Source organism: Centruroides vittatus, unplaced genomic scaffold, assembly GCF_030686945.1.
Source record: "Centruroides vittatus isolate TY-2023 unplaced genomic scaffold, ASM3068694v2 contig_564, whole genome shotgun sequence".
In the NCBI taxonomy this organism is placed as follows: domain Eukaryota; kingdom Metazoa; phylum Arthropoda; class Arachnida; order Scorpiones; family Buthidae; genus Centruroides; species Centruroides vittatus.
Window position 1 is genome coordinate 540,144 of NW_027122335.1, and position 22,172 is coordinate 562,315.

The 22,172-nt window shown below is 32.8% G+C and overlaps 1 protein-coding gene across 1 annotated transcript; it reads left to right on the forward strand.

Annotated features, from left to right (window-relative positions):
* Positions 1–1,131: 1,131 nt before the first annotated feature.
* Positions 1,132–15,273, forward strand: LOC136978941 (lysosomal phospholipase A and acyltransferase-like). Its single transcript, XM_067274780.1, has 7 exons — positions 1,132–1,583; positions 7,584–7,740; positions 10,415–10,533; positions 10,889–10,990; positions 11,074–11,301; positions 13,559–13,853; positions 15,034–15,273. Exons 1-7 carry the CDS (start codon positions 1,463–1,465, stop codon positions 15,242–15,244), a joined length of 1,233 nt encoding a protein of 410 aa, XP_067130881.1. The 5' UTR covers positions 1,132–1,462; the 3' UTR covers positions 15,245–15,273.
* Positions 15,274–22,172: the final 6,899 nt, after the last annotated feature.

The window sequence follows — 22,172 nt, forward strand, 5'->3', positions numbered from 1 at the left end:
CTTACCATTGGAGTATGTAAATTTTCTATACTAACGTTTTTTGGCTCTATTTATGAGCCCTTGTCAGGTAGATTGTGTTCGAATTCAGAACAACATGGAAACATGTTCGGTGTGGAACGATTCCTAGTAGTTCCGAATACGGAAGGGTATCTTTGAAATAGTTCCAACCCGGAACTACCCGCTTCTACTAGTCACTCATTCCAACTTTACTTTCCAAACCAAATATGAGAATGAGTTGCATTCATTCTCAAATAAGTAAAAAGAGTGTGATGAGTGTGAGTGACAATCGAGTGATGTTTCCGAATTCCATCTTAAATACATTTGTATTGTTCTATTTAATAAGCATAGTTAAATATGCTTATTTTTAAAACGCTACAGCTTATATTTACATCATTTAGATATTCCAGAGAATTTGTAATCTAGTCAGTAGTTTGCCATTTTATTGTAAAATTGAAATAAATTCATTCACTAAAAAACGTGTTTTTTTAACCTCTCCTGAAAGTTTGCTTTTTGGCATTTACAACATTATTGCATTGCACACTTTATTATCAAGATTGCCAAGACAGCTAGTCGCTCTGGTTGACCCGGGATCGAATCCGGCACCCCGCCAAGAATTTTTCACGGGCAATCTTCGGGGTCCCATTTCTTACCACTCGGCCCATCGTAAGCATGGCCAAACTCACAATATTCTCACCACTCGGCCCATCGTAAGCATGGCCAAACTCACAATAGATAGGAAAAAATCCTTCTTAGTGCCCACAAGCGGAAATAGATGAACAAAATGCTGTACTACAAAAAGTATTTCTCCTTAAAATTTTGTAAACTGAAAGTAATTTAATTGTTTTAAAAATAAATTCCTTTACATATAGAATGTTTCTAGCGTGTGTCTGCGTTAGTAAGTAATAAACAAATAATTTAATTATATTTCAGAATTAACAAAATTCCAGATAAAGAACTGATAGGAATTAGATAAAGAAGTCACCGGAAATTCAATTTTAATGGGAAATTAAATACAATGTTTTTAAAGATAACTTTTATGTTAACTAATATGTCCGGATTATAATTATAATTTTTAAATTTCATTCCTTGTTGTATAAGGCGCCCCTAGTAGCAAAATAAAGAAATAAACGTGCGATATGGCTTATGATGTGCGATTGTGTTGCGGCAAAATAAGTTTTTGTAATTGTATTTATTATTTAGCATAATTCGCATGGAAGTAATTGACGAAAACGTATTATTTGGAGAACGTTAATCGCCGGAGGGATCAAACGAGATTTTGATGTATAATTGAGATTATTATTGTAAATTTTATTGGCTGAGTAATTGTTTACAGATTAGCACGTGTTACTGATTGTTTCCATGGCGTATCAGTAGCAATGCATATAAAGGGTTTGCTGTAAGGTTTTCCGTAAAATTCTCTGTTGTTTTTAATCTCGTCGCTTGTTTTGCCTTACAATAACTAATGTTAACTAATAAGTTGTTATCGATTATTTTATTTTCCTTGAGTTTAACTTGCCGAGAAGGATGCGCCGCTAAATTGAAAATTGTTCACAGCTCCGAATCGCCTAGTCCTGTTGTTATAGGTAATTGTTATACAACTAAGTTTAAAAATAATATTTATATTATTTTTATAAACTCTTATAATGGATAAATATTTTATAAATTTATACTGTTGGGTTAATGTTACCCTAGGTATCGAGATGGCGGCTTGTCACCAATTCCAGAAAACAGAAGCAAGGAAACAGTGGGGACGCATGTTCTAAACCTAATTTAACCTATTCTAATAAATTACCATAATTATTAGAATAGGTTAGGTTAGATTAGAACGTGTGTCCCCACTGTTTTCTTTCTTCTGATTGCTGGGATCGGAGACGAGCCGCCATCCCGATACCTACGGTAACATTAACCTACTGTTGCTTGAGTTAAAGTGAGGGGTAATTAATAAAACTAAAACCATTTTAAAAAGTGTATGTTCTACTTTTAATGTAAATGTTATAAAAGTGTTTTACATTATGAGAGTACAGAGTTGTTAAGTATATTTTATTCTAAAATTTAGTATGTGAAACATTTTCCATCTTACTTTTCTGGCTGTTATGCAGTACATGACTGAAGAAAAGTATGGAAATCAGTCAAAAATAACCCATGAAGATTAAAAAATTATTGGACTTAAGGAGCCTTGAAAGGTCAAGAAATGGAAAAAAAAGAAAAATTGGGTTTCTTTCTGCATATTAGGATAGCGTGTGACACAATTTTCTTTATCCACTTTGAAGCATAATGATTCCTGTGTCTTTTGTCAAAACTTTCTGAAATTTTGCAGGGAGGTTTGGGTATTAGGGACATTGATGCTATTAAATTTTGATGGTTAAAGGTTAAGAGGTTGGGGAATTATTATATCCAGTTAATGTTACATATGGTAGCGAACATGGTGGCTCATCTCTGAAACAGTGGGGACTTACGTCCTAACCTAACCTAACCCTTTATTACCCTTATTCTAATAATTTGGTTGGCAATAATTATGGTAATTTATTAGAATAGGTTAGGTTAGGTTAGAACGTGCGTCCCCACTGTTTCAGAGACGAGCCGCCATGTTCACTATCATAGGTAACATTAACCTTATATCCTATCTTGAGTGGGGTTGGACTTAATGAAGATTTTATTTGTTATTAGCATTTACAATTCTTGTTTTTATATATACAAGGTGTGTCTGAAAAGTTCAGTGAATGGTCTCATAAAATAAAGGAAACAAGAGATACAAACAAAATACTTTTACTGGCATTCAAAGTAATTGCCATTAGCGACAACACACATTTGACATCGGTTGTACAGTTGCTGGAAGCTGTGAGCAAATGCACTTCTTTCGGTATTGCACGAAGCACTGTTGTCACACATTGTTGGATCTGCGCAATGTCGGAAAAGCGTAGGCCTTTCAGGCGGGGAACAAGAAGAAATCTGCAGGTGCCAGATCTGGAGAATATGGAGTGTGTTGAAGAACTGTCACCTGGCGTGTAGCGAGGAAGTGCCATAATGTTTACACGTTGCTCCATTTCGCAATGACACTGCTTCTCACATTGACTGTGTTGCATTGTTTGCTGTGTGCACTTCTGTTTAACTGTCGTGATTTTGATCCTGGGGGCACTAGTTGGCAAGTCTCTCGCTACGTCTGCGTGAGCACAACATTCTAACCAGCACAGTTATTCAACTATGGGACCATTCACCGAACTTTTCAGATGCATCTTGTATATTATATAACTTGTCTCTACCATCAACATTAAGATTTTTTCCATTTTATAATAATAATACACAACTCATTGCTGGATATTTTTATGTTAAGACATTGTCAAACTATTAAAGTGTTTAATTATCAGTTGAGAAACCTGTATAAAAATAAAAGTAATATATAATCTTTTTGTTTTTGAATTTTAAATGTAGGTTCTAAAAACAATTATGCTGATTTCAATGATTTTTACTTATTGTTAGCATTTAGGCCTACAGTATCCAAAGTAATGTTTTTTTAATGTAGATTCTTGTTAACTCATGATGACAGTGACTAGCTACATATACTGACAAAGTAAAATTCTTCATCTTATTGTTAATTTATTACTGTATTTTTGTTAATTTTTTTAATATAGCCTATTTCAATGTTATATGGCCATGCTGGCCAAATTGTGGCTTTTGTATCTATATATATAATCGAGACGAGTTGATGATAATAATCAGCGCGGAGCCCAAACGGTTAGGAGTTGAAAGTTGAAATTTGGTAAACAGTTAGGGTACATCATGAGAATGCACACTAAGAAGGGATTTTTTGAAATTCCTTCCCGCGGGAGAGAGGGACAGGATTAAGTCTTAACATTTCCATCAACTATGGAAGTGTTACGTAACAATGGAAGTGTTAAGAGAAAGCAACGTGCAAGACGCAGATGCAGCAGTTTTTTTCATTTTTGCGGAAAATCGAAATATTTTTATACCCACCTAAAAATTCTCTAATTAGTCTGAAAACAGGGGAACCCAATTCTTGCATTCTGTGAAAATGGGTAAGGTTGACTATAACGTAATAATCTTAATCTTTGTTATCGTTACTTTTGCCCCAGCAACGCCGGGCTTATCTGCTAGTCTACATATATAATTGAGACGAGTTGATAATAATAATAATAATAATAATAATCAGTGCAGAGCCCAAACGGTTAGGAGTTGAAAGTTGAAATTTGGTACACAGTTAGGGTACGTCACGAGAACGCACACTAAGAAGGGATTTTTTGAAATTCCTCCCCACGGGGAGAGGGAGAGGATTAAGGCTTAACACTTCCATCAACAATGGAAGTGTTAAGTAACAATGGAGAACAAGAGAAAGCGACGTGCAAGATTTACAGGTGCTGGAGGGAAAAAAAAGAAAAGGAGTAATGTGTTAGAACATATTCGATTTTCAAATTTAAACAGATTAGTTCGGTTTTTCTCGACTTTTCTTCTTTAGAACATTCAATGAAAATCGAACAATATAATCATAACATACCGTGAAAATCGAACAATATTAGAATATTCAATTTTCAAATTCGACCTTTTTTTAGAAATATTTAGTTTGTTGATGAAATTACTCTTTTTCTTCTGTGACTATAACGTAATAATCTTAATCTTTGCTATTGTTACTTTTGCCCGAGCAACGCCGGGCCTATCTGCTAGTACTTATATAATTTTTGTTATAAACTTGGTATATATTACTAACATACATGTTATATTTTTGTAAGTTTGCTGTTATATAGTGGTAATATACAAACAGATTGTAAGAGTAACTTGCAACTTAAAGGCCGGTGCACAGCGGTCACTGTAATATACAGGGTGTTTATAAATGAATGGTGTGGTTTAAAAAATTAATAATAAATCTATTTATTACCTTATATGGGCAAACCTTACAGCATAAGCAGTGGCAAATGTCCAAGTTTTTTATGCATTAATCACAATCCTTCAATATGTGCACCTATGGTCACACAACACATCTACACAGTACACAAATTCTTCCCATATGTGGTGTAGCATGTCCTCTGTGATGGTCTGCAGTGCATGCTTTATCCAATCACACAGTTCCTCAAGGGACACTGGCATTGACGGTACATAAACTTGGTCTTTAACAAACCCCCACAAAAAGAAATCGCAGGGTGTTAAATCTAGCAAACAGGGTGGCCAGGGGAGCAGGTTGTTTTCTGCTGTTGCACCATGTCCAATCAAGCATTGGCGAAGAACACGATTAAGAAGCTTGTGTACATTCCTGTGAAAATGGGGCAGAGCACAGTCCAGTTGCAAAATGTAGTCATCATAAAAGGTAATAAATGGATTTATTATTAATTTTTAAAACTGCACCATTCATTTATAAACACCCTGTATAGGGCTATAATGCTACACTGTATAACAAATGTAGTGCAGTGTTGAACAAGTGAAACTGTGCATAGTGCATATAATTTATAGCATGATGTGTTCAGGGCTTTTATAGCATTATAGTACTATACTTGTATAATTATAGCTGCTAATATGAACCAGCATTACTTGGCTTTCAATAATTATCTATTCAAAGGGTACTGTACATTTGTACAAAATGCATAGTTAGTGTCCCATTTACAAACCCACAAACCATATGCTTTTAAATAACAGAAAAGAAACATTGATATATTTCTACAAGAGAGACATAGGTATAAATCAATTTTTTTGAAATTAATATGATTATATATATATATATATATAATCATATTAATTTAATTGATATATAATCATATTGGTGATCTCTCTTGCATTATGTATGTATATGTATATATGTGTGTATATGTATATATATATATATATATATATATATATATATATAATGCAAGACAGATGCACGAATATGATTTCGTTTTGTGAAGCATTTTGTGAAGGCATGCTCGAATACAAGTACATTATTAAAAAGTTATTACTTTCAAACCATGTGGCAAAGAAAGATTGTAAAAATCTTTCTTTTTTCTGTCTTCTTTACAATGTTACCTTTTGCCCTTTCTTTAAACAAATTTGTACCTGTATTTCAACATTTAAAGCATTTATGGTTGGTGTAAAATAATTTGTTTTACATGTAACAATTGTAAAAAATTAAGCATTTTGTTCTAATTGGTAAAAAATGAACAGTTATTTTTAAAAAAAATGCTTAGTAAATGAATTACCCTTGACAACAGTGGAAAATTAACAATGGAAAAAAATGGTTGAAGAAGTCACTTGGATAACATTCGAACTCATGGCATTGTAAGGCCTTTAAATTGAAATCACAGAAAAATCACAACATCTCACATTAGTATAACATAATGTGGGATGTTAAAAATTGTCATGATTGATTCCATAAGTCTGATACAGTTTGTTTTAAAAAATATTGGAATAATTGATACTGCAATTTTTCCAATATTTGTATATGCTTGATATAACAGATTAATTGTCTACAAAATAAATTTGATAATTTTTGATGGAAGGACTATTTAAAAAAAAAATGAGGAAAAGTAATCCATTTTTTCATGTTTTGTGTCTTTCACCATTTTTCTGTCTTGTGTTTTGTTTAGTAAATATTGTTCCCACAAAATGTAAAAATAAGAATAGGCCATGTACTGTTTTTTCCATTTCCATGCTCCAAAAGTTAATCCCTTTTGTTCTTAAAGTTTGAAATGAGAAGTGACAGGTGGCCAGGTGGAGCGACATTGGCCATTTGCTTCATACAAGTAACATGTGGCGATGTTACTTGTATGTGATGTGACACAGATTGCATCTGTGTCACATCCCGTAGGGATAAAAGGCTAATAGATAGCCATTTTTCATAATTTACGAAAATGTTTTTTATATCTAATAGCCAGAATAGTATGTAATTTTAAAACTAATATGTAGTTAAGTGTTAGAGGAAATGCATAATACACAGCATTGTAGTCTACAAGCCATACAATTGTACAAGAAAAAATATTTTAATAAATGAGTAAATTTTATCAACATTTATTTTTTTAATTAAGGCAAATCATTTGGATTATTATTTGACTATTATTAAATTTTTGATAAAAATCTAAATATAAATTTTTTACTGTTACTTAGTAATAATTACTGGTGTAGTTAAAATTTTAAATTAAATATGGATTTAAAAAATATCCACACATTTTGTTTTATGGGAAAGGTTGCTTTCTTCACAACTTTTTATTGTTTTAAAATTACTGTACTTTTGTTATAATTAACACACAAACATCATAAAAATCCAGCAAAATAAACATTTCGTAAACAAACTAAAGTTTTAAACAGTTTTTAAATAGTCATCTTCAGGTTATTGAAAGAATTGGTTACTTTTATTCTATTTTTTATATTTGTTCTTATACTTCCATAGTAACTGAATTGCATTTCTGAAGATTAACAGTTTATGTTTGAAAGATTTAGAACATACATTACATTAATATGGATATTTTCAATATCCATATTAATGTAATGTTGATTTAATTATGTAACAGTATTTTGGTCTGATTTATAATATTTTACATAACAATTATTAATATTTTGCGTGTGTATAACAGGTATTGTAACAATTATTAAACTTTTATTTACAGTGCCAGGTGATGGGGGAAGTCAATTTAAGGCAAAGTTGAATAAACCAGATGTAAAACACTATTTTTGTGACAAAAAAACAAATTCTTATTTTACTTTATGGCTTAACTTAGAGCAAATGATTCCTTTTATATTGGAATGTTGGGTTGATAATATGAGGTAAAGTATTGTTTCATGTATTTTCTTATTTGTTGATATGCTTCATTTATTTATTTATTTAAAAATATATTTCATTTATTTTATTTATTACTTATTGATTAAAATATTTTTGTAGCTCTGATGATAAATAGAGTCAAATTAAGAAATAAAAATGCATCTTATCAAAATTACATGAAATATAAAACAATAAGTGTTGTCATTAGCAAAGAAATGAGAAAATTAAATTAAATAATAAAAACTTAATTTTTCAATTTCTTAATTAAATTAATCTATTATTTATTTGTTATTTGAGTATACTATCATTATCCCAAATCAATCAGTAGATCCCAGGCATATTAAGTATGGGGCATTCCGATCTTGGATCAAGCATGCCTACACTCATTGCACAAACATATGTGATACCTACAAAGAATTGAATTACATTCTTGAGACAGCAACACAACAAACCATAGAAATATAGTAGAAAAACTTATCACAACATTCCAGAATCGAAGTAATCACTCTCACACAGATAGCGGTAAACGAAAGATGGTAATCAATTATTATCCCTTCTTGAGCAAAATACTAAACGAAATTGCTAAAGCCAATAATCTATGTATCATTTACCGATGTAATCCGACAGTTTACAAGTTGTTAAGGAATGACAAGAAGAGAGAAGATCGGAACTCTTTAACAGGAGTTTACTCCATACCAATAGAGGACCAACGTTTTGATTCGGATATTGTTTATGTGGGAGCTACTTTACGGCACTTAGAACAAAGGATCAAAGAACACCAGTACTCGATTAATAAGAATCTAGACAGTACGGTTCTAGTATCATATGCCAAGCAACAGGATATTAATGTATTATGGGACCATGCTTCCATCAGGCCGACGAACAGTAGACATACAATCAAACATCTAGAAAAGTTAGAAATATATAAAGTGCAAGAAAAAACGGGATGTATTAATCATAGGGACACAGATTCTTTATCAACCGCATGGAAATCGTTTTATAATGATAAACAATAACAACATACAAGGATGCTGCCACGTATTTTGTTATATAATTTTATTCATTTATTAAATAATATATATGGATAGTCACCATACGCAATCTATTTGTATTTGCACATGCACATTTATTATTTTGTATTTAATTTCTTATATTCCATTTTAGTGTTCTTTTTGTTTTATATGCGTTTTTTGTAATATGCGTTTTAACTGAGGATGACTGTTAAAAATGATCGAAAACGTTCTTATTTTGTTAAATATTTGTGCTGGATAATTAAAGGTGCTATTTTTTCATATTAGTTATTTGAGTATACAATATATTGTAACTTGGTTCTAACTCCAGCTCTAAACATATCTAAACTTCAACTTCGGCCACTTTTAAACTTTAAATTATAATTAATCTTCATATCCTTCTAAATGGCAACAAAAAGACAAGTATCTTTTCATGTTAATCACTCTGCAGTGTCCAACATGTATATCTGTCAAGGATGATCGTGTGGCAGTGGTGAGGGATGTTTATATCCATTAAATTCTTTTGGGAGTATCGCCAAAAACTACTGTGAAAAAAAAATCACATAAAAAATGAATTATGTAACAATAAAAAAAAGACTTTTCTTTACTAGACATAACTGTTTACAAAATCTTTTTCCGAAACGGTAATGAGAAAAAAAATGTGAAAAAATACTTCAAAAATTTCCCACGTTTATTCTCCACTACTTTGGGATAGTACCATACCTGATTATCCCACTGTTGAAAGGTTAATGATTTCACTGCACTGTACATTGCTTTTTACTAAATTACAAAGTTTTGTATATAAAACCAAACCGCCTTAAATGATGAAGTATTGGTTATGTGAGTTTGCATAATAAAGCTTCCAAAGAAATTTTTTGACTAATTTCATTATATAGCTTTAGATCTAATACTGTTTAAAAAGTGCATAAAACTAATTTGAATCTTATTAAAGACTTTTGATTCAGTAAATAATATGGATAACTTACATTTTCCTTAGATTCAAATGGAATCTCTATCCATAAAATTAAGTATAAACTTAAAATTTTTCTAACTCTAAGGGAAGGCATGGTAATTTCAGCCACAAAACACAAACATTGTCTTTGTTGTTGTCACCAATAATTTTAGATATTGTTCTAAAAGAAAAAAGGTTCCCGATGTAATGAAGATATTTGAGGAGAGATTCTGATTAAGGGGATGATTTGGGAGAGGTCATTTTTGGAGGTATCCTTAATGCTTGATTTAACTTCAAATGGGGTAATTTCAAGAGTGTCATAAGTGCCAATGACTTTCATAAATTTTTGGAATCAATTAACTCCATGCAACTGAGCAGATTGTACAGTACAATCACAATTTGCCCTGAAAATTTTATTGAAATCCATTCATTGGTTACAAAGTTATTGCATAATGCAAAATAATGACTTTTATTCTTTAAATTCTATTTATTACATGGATTACTACTATTTCTAATGTGTAAAGATCAAAGGGGATGCTTGCTTTGAGCTTCCTCATGCATGAAATAACCTTATATTAAAATTTAATCTTTATTATTTCATATTACCATTTTTTTCTTACATCAAAATATCTCATTTGTTGATATATAATAGAAAATTATATAAAATGAAATTTATATGCATACAGCTATATTAATTTTTTAATGTTTTTTAAATAGATTGGTTTATAACAATGTAACAAGAACTACATCAAATTCACCTGGTGTTGATATTGTCATTCCTGGATTTGGTGAAACATCAACTATAGAATATATAGATCCTAGTAAAGCAAAAATAAGTAAGAATGTTTTTATAGTTTGCTTAGTCACTTCACATAAAATCTTAGCATTTTGACTGATAAATCTAGCTTAACTGTCTGACTTATCAGATTAAAATTCAATAATTGCAGGTAGCATAAAGATATTAAATTATAGTTATTTTTTAGTTGAATTACTACAGTTTCTTGTAGAACTAACATGATATATAAACTTTTATTCTGAAAAGTATATTAAATGTTGAAGTGTTATGATACATTTTAATTGTATGTTTTTGTAATAGCCATCAAATATTTGTTGCAAGTTTAGAAAAATTTTTATTTTTAAATGATTTTTCATTTTGAAAAAATAATTTAATTTTATTCATTATAATTTCAGGTTCATATTTTTATGAGATAGTCAATATACTTACAACAACAGCTAACTACACCCGGGGAGTAAATGTTAGAGGCGCTCCTTATGATTTCCGTAAAGCACCTAGTATGTTTTATTAAATTTCATTGTTTAAGTGTAATGTAACTAAATTTATTAAAATAAACTTTAAAATTGTTTTATTAATACAGATGAACTTGAAGAATATTATGAACAACTTAAACAATTAATTGAAGAGACATATAAAATAAATAAGAATTTGAAAATTCTTATGATTTGTCACAGTTTAGGTTGTCCAATTACTTTATATTTTCTTAATCATCAGACATTAACTTGGAAAGATAAATATATCAAAGCCCTTGTGACACTAGCTGCGCCATGGGGTGGTGCAGTAAAAGCTTTAAAAGCTTTTGCATCTGGTAAGTACAATAAATGTTACTCTATATTATATAAAATTTACTAAAATATAATATAATTTAAGCTCAAATAAATGAAAACTTGTATAATTTATGTGATATCTGACTTTGACATACTTAACTGATTTTTTAAAATTTAAACTTATTTTGTAACATTAGTTTTACATTATTTTAATAATTGAAGTACAGGTATCCCTCACATAACACAGTAGTTACATTCCAAAAAAAGTGCTGTGTTATATGAATCTATGCTATATGAAACAAAAGACTAATGCAAAACATAGGGTTACATTCCAGAAGTTAGCAATGAAAAAGAATAATATACTTTTTGTTAAGAGAAATGTGTTTATTAAAGCAATCAATACTTTATTTCCAATGAATAATTAACTAACAAACACAATTAAAAGTACTATATTACGCATTAATATTAATTTTAGTTAAACAAGGGTTTTTCATTTTACAAAGTATCGTCATCTCAGCTTTTTTGATCTTGATCAGAAGTATCAGCAATGCAACATTTTCATATTTTTTATTTTAATCATAAAAATTTTTATGGATGACATTGTTAAAACATACATATGTTATTAATCAAAAGTTTGTTCCATTGGTCACATTTGTTCAGTCAAGTACCAAGCAACCTTTTTCCAGAATTTGTGTTTGAATACCAAATTATTTGAGTACAGAGATACTGCTGTATTTTGTTCGTCATTTTTACAAATGATACCTACAGTTAAAAGAATTTTAATAAAACATTACTAAATACGAAAATTAAACATTTTTAGGTAAGTTTATTTAATCTATAAAATGAAAGCACAGTGTCAGCCTTAAGGGCTAAAGTCTGAAAGCAACAACAATAACACTTGGTTGATAGGACAAAGAAGAAAAAATTTGCACTAACTTTTCTATCAGTTTTCATTAAAGTAAACTGGACAAAAAGCTCAAAATAATTTGAAAATTTTAATATTCTAAAATCTATGGGCAAATTTGAGACATGCTTACTTACATAAAAAATATTGAATAGCAAAGTTTACACTTAAAGATTGTGAGATTTTGTATGGAGGATTTCCAAAACTGTGTTGTATGTGGGATAGCTGTATTTTTCTATCCCTTTTATCTATAAAAACTTTTACATTGTAAGAAAAAGATTTTATTGATCATATTTGACAAACCTTCGTTATTTTTGAAACTATCATATAAATAGTAGCCTAATCAATATACTAGTTCATCATATCCAATATATGATGAACTAGTATATTGATTCATTGATTTTCTATTTCAATAAATTTTGTGTGACAAGAATATTTAAAGAAATTTAAAAGTTTTTCAAATGCATCCAGTGTCCACAAAAATATTTTCATTGTAATGCTATTTGTTATTTTGTATTATATTTGTTAGAGTAATGCTACACTGTCAGAATGTAATAGAAAAAAATAATAATAAACATTTTCGTACGTATCATCATAGAAATGATTATTAAAAATGATTCTTTTGAACTAGATGATTCTTGATAATGATTAAGAAAGATTCAATTAGAATTTAATAAGACTATCTGAAATATAATTGTGTAATTGCCATTATTTTTAATAAAATTATTAATTAATAAAAATTAAAACTAATTGTTGAAAACACTTGAAAACTTTTACATGTAATACTGATAATTATTATAAATGTCAAATAGTGAAAATTATTATCAAGAATGAATACATTAGATTTAGTCTTTATTGATTGTTTAATATGCAGCTTTATGGACATGTTAATTTCTAATTCTTTTCTCAATTTATTTATTTTATATAAAACAATATATTTAAACTGTTAGCATAGTTAAAATAGCATATTTCAAATGTGTTTTTCTAACATATATTACTAAACTGTAGCACATTATATTAAAAATGTATTAATCCAAAATTATCAGAATTGGCTTTTTACACAAAATACGAAAGATGTGCTTCTTCATCATATTATTATTAAAGATAAAATATTAGAAGAAATTGCATGCAATCATTTCAGTTAACTTAAAATTTTTCTTAGAAATTTGTTTTATTTGTACCTCTTAAATCAAAATGAATTGAGAGAAGTCAAAAGAATTTTTTTTTTACTTAAGGGATACAAATAAAACAAATTTCTTTTGACTTCTCTCAAAATTTAAGGAATATTCATTCTTTTACATAAAAAGCAGAAATCTTATTGAAATCTTTCAAGCTCTAATAAATACTTATTATTATTTTGATATTAATTTTTGTTATATTTATAACCTTTTAAGGTGACAATCTTGGAGTTTCTTTACTTGATTCTCTAACTGTAAGAGGTGAAGAACGAACTAATCCTAGCACAGCTTTTCTGTTACCTTCAAACCAGTTTTGGAAAGAAGATGAAATTTTATCCTATACGCCTGTTAGTAACTACACTGTTTCAAATTATTATAAATTTTTTCAAGATCTTAAATATCAGACAGGCTGGGATATGTGGCTAGACACTCGTAAATTAATTTATAATCTTGAATCACCTGGCGTGGAAATTCATTGTTTATATGGTACAGGTTTACAAACAATATCTCAGTAAGTATCAATTATTTGTTTTATTTATATTTCCAGTTTTATATAATTAGTAAGTAGTTAATGAAAATGAAGACAGTGAAACTAAATTAAATGTCGATGTACAGAATTTTTTAGAAATACTGTAATTTAAAACAATGTTACCAACAATTGTTTAATAATACGAAGGCTATTTTTTAAATAAGGTCCATTTTTTAATAATAAGAAAAATACTGTAAATATCATTAAAATATATTTTTTCCATATTCTACATACTTTTATCTACTTTTCTACATAATTTCCATTTTCATTTAAACATTTGTCATACCGCTCAACAATTTTTTGAATTTTGACTTCAAAGAAATCTGCCACCTGTGAAGAAGCCCAATCCATGACTGCAGTTTTCACTTCTTCATCGTCGTTGAACCGTTGACCACCAAGGAACTCCTTTAAGTATCAAAACAAGTGAAAATCAGTGGGTGCAAGGTCTGGACTGCATGGATGATTGTATCGAGTCAAGAATGATAAAGCACTGTCCAATCTTTTTGTTTTGTGATCGCCAGAAAGCAGTCTTGGAACCCACCGAGAACACAATTTTCGATAATTTAGTTTCTCCGAAACAATGGTATACAAAACTGATCTTGAAATCTGTGGAAATTCAATTGCTAACGTTGAAATCGTGAATCGTCGGTCCTCTTGAATTTTGTTATCCACATCACGAACCAAATCTTCAGAAATCAGAGAAGGTCGGCCAGGGCGTGGCTCATCATGCACATTAACTCGCCCATCCTTGAACATTCTTACCCATTTTTGAACTTTACTGTCGCTCATAGCATTATCACCGTAAACTTCACAAATCTGACGGTGAATTTCCGCTCCTGCCAAGTTTCTTGCACTCAAGAATCGAATAACAGATCGTATCTCACAGTCGGCGGGAGACTCAATTTTCTTAAACATTTTAAACTTCTACAGCTCAGCATACAGACAGACGATATGGCTGCAAATGGCGTCAAAAAGCGCGCCAAGCTTGCTCGGAGCAGAAGCGCATGCGTACTGCTATGATTGCGTATTATTCTCACTCTCATTCGCAAACAGACCTTATTTAAAAAATAGCCCTCGTAGTTATTATATATTTATTACTTATTAATATGTTAAATTTTAGAAACTAGATTTATTTATAAGAAATATTTCTTAATATTTACAGGTTTTATTATAAGGATATGGATAGTTTTCCTAATACTTATCCAGAACTTGAATATGGAGATGGTGATGGTACAGTGAATTTGAGAAGTTTACGAGGATGTTTAAGATGGACAAATGTATTCTATAGAGAATACAAAAATACCGATCACATGAAAATCTTACAGCATCCACCAGTTTTGGACTACATTCGTAACCTTGCTGTTGGAAATTAATAATGAAATTAAAAGATTTTAAAGTGTTATTTGGTTATTACTTTTCCTTTCAACATTTAGATATATCTACTAGCTTAAATAAATTAATATATAACTTATATATCTATAAAATCATATTGAATAACTAACTTTCATTACCTTTTAGACATGTATCATGTATATTTTTTTAAACTGTTTAATTTGGAAAATGTCATTCTAACTTCATCTTTTATTATTAAAATAAGCTTTCTCATGAAACTATTTATTGTATTCAATTTTCTTAATAAACTGTGCCAAATTTTATTTTTAAAGTTTTTAATATATTCAATGTGTATGTATGTATGTATATATAAATATATTTATTTTTAATACATTCCTGTTAATTGTGATTGTGAACATTCCACTTTTTCAATTTTTTAGAATGTGTACTTTGTTTTTTTTATTACTGATAAAAATATAGTATGTAGTATTACTTTTTGTAAATATAATATAAATTTGAATATGTAATTCAAATAAATTAATTTATAAAAATTTATTAACCCTTTTCTGAGTGATTTCTCAAATAAATAAAAATCTGAAATTTAGTTAAAAGATAATGAGAATTTCAGTTTAAGTACTCATCTGTGTTAGGATATCATTATCATTACAAAAGAGTTTCATCATAATCATAATATCAATTAGTATTTCATAGATATAAAATAAAGAATATAACAAAAAAAAAATGGATTTTGGAAAATAAACAGTTAAATTTGCAATTGTTAGGCTACTGCACTAGTTACCTGAATGTACTGAATTTTTTAAAACTTGTTTTGGAACAAAGTACAAAGCCCAAGACTATTCTAAAATAACTTTAGAATAGCACTGGGCCAGAATTTGATAGATATTTTATTAGAGTTTGATTTGTGAATAGAGAAGGAATAATGAAAAATTTGATTATTTCTATTTGTTATTTAAACAAAACTATTTAGTCAGGCAACAGGCAACCATTGAACTTGGGAGTTTCCTTAGGATATAGGAGATACGTCAGAAAATCAGGTGATGGGTATTTGAAACACCTGAGAATTTCAGAATGGTCAATGTAGTTTTGAACTAGGCTTGCAAAGAGATGTCAAGCTTAGACATCCTAGATTTTGCTGAAATTTTAATGTTTTAGTACACCCCTTCCACTAATGCATGGTAACTTAACTCTTGCCAACAAGTAGTAGTTTAGGTGAAATTACTGTTTAAACTTTTCCATGTTCAGTATATTACATATCCAGTTCTATAAACAAATTGTAACAAGTGTGGAGTGATGAGTAAAGCACCAGGTTGAAAAGCTTGACATTGTGAGTTTGTCCTGCTTTTTTTCACAATTTTTTCTGAAGTTTGCAACCAAGTGAATTATTATAAACTATATTTGGCCCAAAAACAATATTTTGTAAATATTGAGCTCATTCACATAGTTTTAAATCAACAACTGTGAATAGTTAATACTTTTCCTAAAGTTGTAGAGAGATAGTGTAGAAATACGGAGAAACTGTGAGTTAACCATAATGTCAAACAATTATTCAACATTTCTCAATCAACAGACAGATTCAGTGAAGCAGTGTTCCACTGATTTTTATACCATGGTCAATGCTTAAATAACTGATCATCTCAAATTTAACAGTTTAAAGCATAATCTATTGCTACCTCATTTTTTTTTTTCACTCTTTCTGTCCTGTAGGCACCAGAGACGAACTCAGAACTTAATCTTGGGGAGCCGAGTTGAATGGATAAAGAAATTTTCAATGCGAATTTAATAAAATTCCCATCCAATGTGACTGCTGATTCATAAGTAGTATAGAAATAGAAGACAGGACATAATATAAATAATAAATTAATTTTGATTAAGAAAGGATTTTTGAAAAACTTCCTGGTATTAGTTTTTCTTTGTCTTTTCCCTTGGCCTCTCTTCTGGGTGTCACAATCGGGAGTCAAATCTGTTGTCGTCGACAGAGTATCATCGGGAACAAGTCCGTGGTCACATTTAAGTAAGAGACGGTCATGTTCGGGAAAAGATGTTGAGTCCAGGTGAAAAGTGTCTAATCCAGTAAGAATGTCACATCCGGGTGCAGAAGGACAAATTGGGAAAAAATAGAGGAAAATCACTGCCTAGGCCAAGAGAACTGCAGTAACAAAACAAGACACCACGGTCCGTTGACTTTGGTGGCTCTCTCTTATGATTCCTCCCCGTTCCGACTTCCACAAGGCAGTGGCGTCCCCTCTGCAGAGGAACAGGCAGAACATGACCGAACAGAAAGTGTCAACTCGAACAAGCTGTCACTTTCTACATCTTCCACAGCAAGGTCTGTGGCCAGAGACTCCTCTGAAGACCTTGGCCAAGTGCGACAGACCCAGTATCCCAACTCTGGAAAGGTGCCACGCCGCACACACTTGGGAAGGTTGTCACCTGCTGCCTCTCGCTTGACGGTCCCAAATGACACTGAACTAATTGATTGGAAAGAGAAACAGTCGAGTCCCTGGTCCTCCAACGTCTCTTCGGACGTGGTAAGAGTCCGAGAGCCTCATTGCGCACCGTTGGAGCCGGCCAAAAAATCCCCTCCCTCCGGAGCCACCGCCTTCCTCCGTTGGAACCTCCTGCAGATCCACTCAACATCTTCATTCTGTAAAAGAGAAAATTTGCAATTAGTCTAGTGAAAACAAGAGCTTAAATTACGTCGATGAGAAAAGCAAAATGCTCACCGCAGTTCCCTAATTAACTCTAAAACATTCGAATCGAAAACGACCGACCATCGAACGATGGGTCGAGATGTTTTCAAGCGATTCTTTCGGCAATATTAAATAAATTCTTACGTCCAGGGTCAATATGGACTAAGACTTACCTGAAAAATCTCTTTTCTTCTTTCTCGAACTCCGGAAACTGCAAAAAAGCATAATTTATGAGCTCAACAAAAGCACGTTCGACTCATAGCAGAAGTACCGTACAATCGAACTGCGAATCATCAGGTGCAGTGCTACCGTCTGCTCCTGATGGAATTACCCTAACGCGCCTTCGTTTTACCCTTTTTTTTTTTTTTTTTTTTTTTTTTTTTTTTTAACTCTTTCCGCCCTGTGGGCACTAAGAGGGCCTCTTTTAGTAGGCCCATTATTGGTTCGGCCAGGCCCACAATGGGGCGACCGGGTGGTGAGGGACGGGGTCCGACATATCCGAACGGACACCCCCGAAAAATTCCTGGGGATTATTCGACCCGTTCGGATTCGATCCCGGGTCCCCCAGAGCGGTAGACTGCCACCTTTACCGCTCGGCCATCCGGCCGTCAATCGTTTTACCCTAGATTACCGTAAATTGAGAAAACTGTCCCAATCGACTATCATCGAGCTCATGCTTGGATAAAAAAAAATAATGAGAACGATATTTTTTAAAATCTTAACTATTAAAATGTCTTAGGATTTTTAGGCTTTATCAGAAGTATTAATTTACGTCTGATATGGAGAGTGCCTACGGCCCAATGGCATGAAGGTTGAGAAAAACGAAATCCTATTTGGGTTTAATATACAGTATACACCCGTGTACCTAGCACCAGTCTACTTTATTTCTTTAGCTTCTGTTGTCCTATCGGACCTGTCCTAAAAAATAGGCGACAACAGAACGGTTTTAGGCTAAACAGTGGCGTAACGAACATAACTGGCGCCTCCTCCCCCTCCAGAAACACATAATATAGTTTGTCTTGGAGACCATTTGGACGCCCCTCTGCGAGTGGCGCCCGGTACATGATAGACCCCCCTTTCACCCCTTCGCTACGCCACTGAGGCTAAAACATTTTCCGGCGAAACTTGTGGCGTGATATGTAATAGCGTCAGATCACAGGCCAGTTTTACCTTAGATTTACCATAAATATTACCGTGAGAGGTGTAATGTTTCGTGGTCCGTCCAGATATGTCGGGCCCCGTCCCTTACTAACCCGGTCGCCCCATTGTGAGCCTGGCCAAACCTGTAATGGACTAAACGAGTCCCCTCTTAGTGCCCACAGGGCAGAAACAGTTACAAAAAATCCCCCTATCCTTACCTAACCCAAATTATTAAGTCTCTTAAGTTCAAAAGATGAACTTAAGAGACCTAATACGTGACTTTCTTTGACAAGAGAGAAGATTGATAAAGATACATGGAATGTCATATATACAGTATATTACAAACTTATTTCATTAGTAAAAGAGAGGTTGAAATTATCCTAGAACAGTGGTTCTCAATCCGTGGTCCGCGGAACACGGGTGCTCCGTGAAGCCACTTCAAGTGTTCCGCGAAAAAATCAAATACACAATTAAAAATTGTTGCAAAAGAAAATCAATACGGTGTAAAATAATTTTTGTATGGGAATGTAATCAGCAAACGCCACTGTCGTCATCTACTAGACCGAGTGCGCTTGATTTCAAAAAAGTTTGCCACCCCTGCTTTAAAGCTGATGTATTGTAAGTGTTTCGCGGAAAAAATGTCAAAGTTTAGTGTTCCTCGACTTCAAAAAGATTGAGAACTACTGCTCTAGAAAAGGGTAATTACCCTAGAAACGATAGCACTGGTCATGTGTGACGTATTTCGAACAAACGTTGAAAGACGCGTCAACAAAATTCGAATTTTCGATTCGAATCGTTTTATTTAATTTATAAATTTTTTTAAAATTCTGCTTCAACCATTTTCTCGTGTTCGGAATTTAATAAATAATCTTCTGCATATACATGGTGCAGAATGTTCACCGTGGAGAGATAAAAGACGAACTTCTTAAAATTCCACGTCTTGAAGCTTGACGATCTCCGAAAATTGTACGAAACTCGTTTGATAAATATCTTTGTAAGATTCTAGCTCCAAATGAGAGAGGATAACCCGCCCAAATTGTACACCCCTCTGTGCAATCAAATTGTAGACCCCCTGTGTGTAGAGTACGTATTGGCTTAATAAAAAAGTTTATTAGTCAACTTTCAAATTAATTAAATAATTGTAAAATATTGGTTGCTTGTTGTTCTCTATTATATGTATTTTCTTAGCACAATGTTGCCGTTGAGAACATATCACACAGGTTCCCTGTGTGATATGTTCCCAACGATAAAATGAATGTTGCAGATAAAATGAGTGTTCTCGGTATAGTAAATTACAGTGTGTGCATATATTTTGAGTCTTGCGATCCTTATTTCCGATCAGTTTACAGGCCTGTAAATTGGTTGAAAACATTTACTGTAATTAAAGTTATTGCTGGAAAAGCACGAATGCTATGTTTTTTATTTTATCGTCAAATCTCAGGTTATTAAAAAAGGAACTTTTTAAGTTGGCTACTTTTTGGCTACTTTTTATAAAATTTTTGGCTACAAACACTATTAAACATCTGGCAACGTGCTTCAGATCTGGCAACATTGCATTACTTTCAACATGCCGTTCGAAATGCAAACCGCGCGATATTTCAACGTCTCCCATTGTAGATCCCGACGAAATATTCGAAAATTTGACATCATTCTATTTTTATCGCTACTTCCCCACCGAAGAGGCCGCCCAGAAATTTTGCCATCTTGTGGGGCTCGTGCCACATCCGGACTTAACCGGTTTCCTGCCGCCTTGCCCTCGTTGCGGAGGTAAATTTTCCTTGATTTCTTCCTGTACAAGAGTGCCTAACGTGGGTATCTGTAAGCTAATTCAATTTGTCGTATTTTTCAGGCGCGATGGAGAAGGAACCGGATTCGTCGAAGTTCGGGTATTCCTACCGCTGCGAGAAATTAAAAAAAAAAGAAAAAAAGAGAAGACGAACTGGCGGCTTCATCTGGCGGGCCAAGTGCACTGGAAGCATCTCTTGTACACAGAATACGATTTTTGAACGAACTCAGCTCTCAGCTCTAGAGGTATGATATCGTGGCATTGGCATTATTGGCATTCGGTAACCATACTTTCTCTATACTCTTTCTCTTTGTTCTTTTGTCTTTCGTCTTTCTGGAATGTTCCTGCTTACCCTACCCATTCGGGTGTGCCCTGGTGACTCTTATCTAAGACAAAGTGAAGTAAAAAGCCTTGAGGGGTTAACAGGGTGAGGGAAAGGACACTCACAGAATCGGCGGTTTGTTATCCCGTTTCACGCTACCTTACGCGTTTCTGTAATTCGATCGTACCGCTTAAGATGATGTGTTATATGAGATAATTATTATTATTATTTTGTTTTTTTATTTAACAGGTGCTGATGCTAATATACTCATGGGTCATGAAGTTGCCGGTCACCCTCGCCGCGGTAGAATGCCGCGTGGCCTTAGCCACAGCGGTAGCTTGGTTCAAAACCTGCCGGAAAATTGCGGAGGGGTACAGGACGCGGTTCCTGCCCAAATCGCCAACATCGACAAAATTCCGGCAGTTTATCGAGAGCATCGTAGCCGTCTACCCGGGCCCCGGTCGTCAGGGTCTCCAACTCAAGACGATCGGTGTGCCCGTGAATCAACATCCGCCGCCAGACGATGTTCCCGTGCACGAGGGCGACGAAGAGGAACGGCAGGGGGATGACAACCGCCCAGTGAGTAGTGCAGCTTTTGTATAATGCGCGTGACCAAAGGATACTTCTTTACGGATGTGAAACCTGAAATTATGTGATTTTTTTCAGACAACATCGGGAGCCACCAACACCGTTGTCATTGACCCCAGGACCTAGCCGAGGCGGGAACCAGCGGCCTCACCCCGTCCTCACCTTCATAACATCAGAAACAGGCTAGGCGTCGCCAGGTAGCGAGAAGACGTCGTGGGAGACGCTGTTGAAAGTGAGTGTAGAATCTGTTTTCTTCGCCTTTTACTTCGGCAGTTAGAATGTGTGGTACTTTTCGGTTAGCATGGTGCCAGTCAATTGATGTGATCTAACTCACGTGTATTGGGTTGATAATTGATTAAGAGAGGATTTCTCAAATGGTTAGTGAGTTTAGAAGCAGTTCCTATCGCTCGCGATAGTCTAAG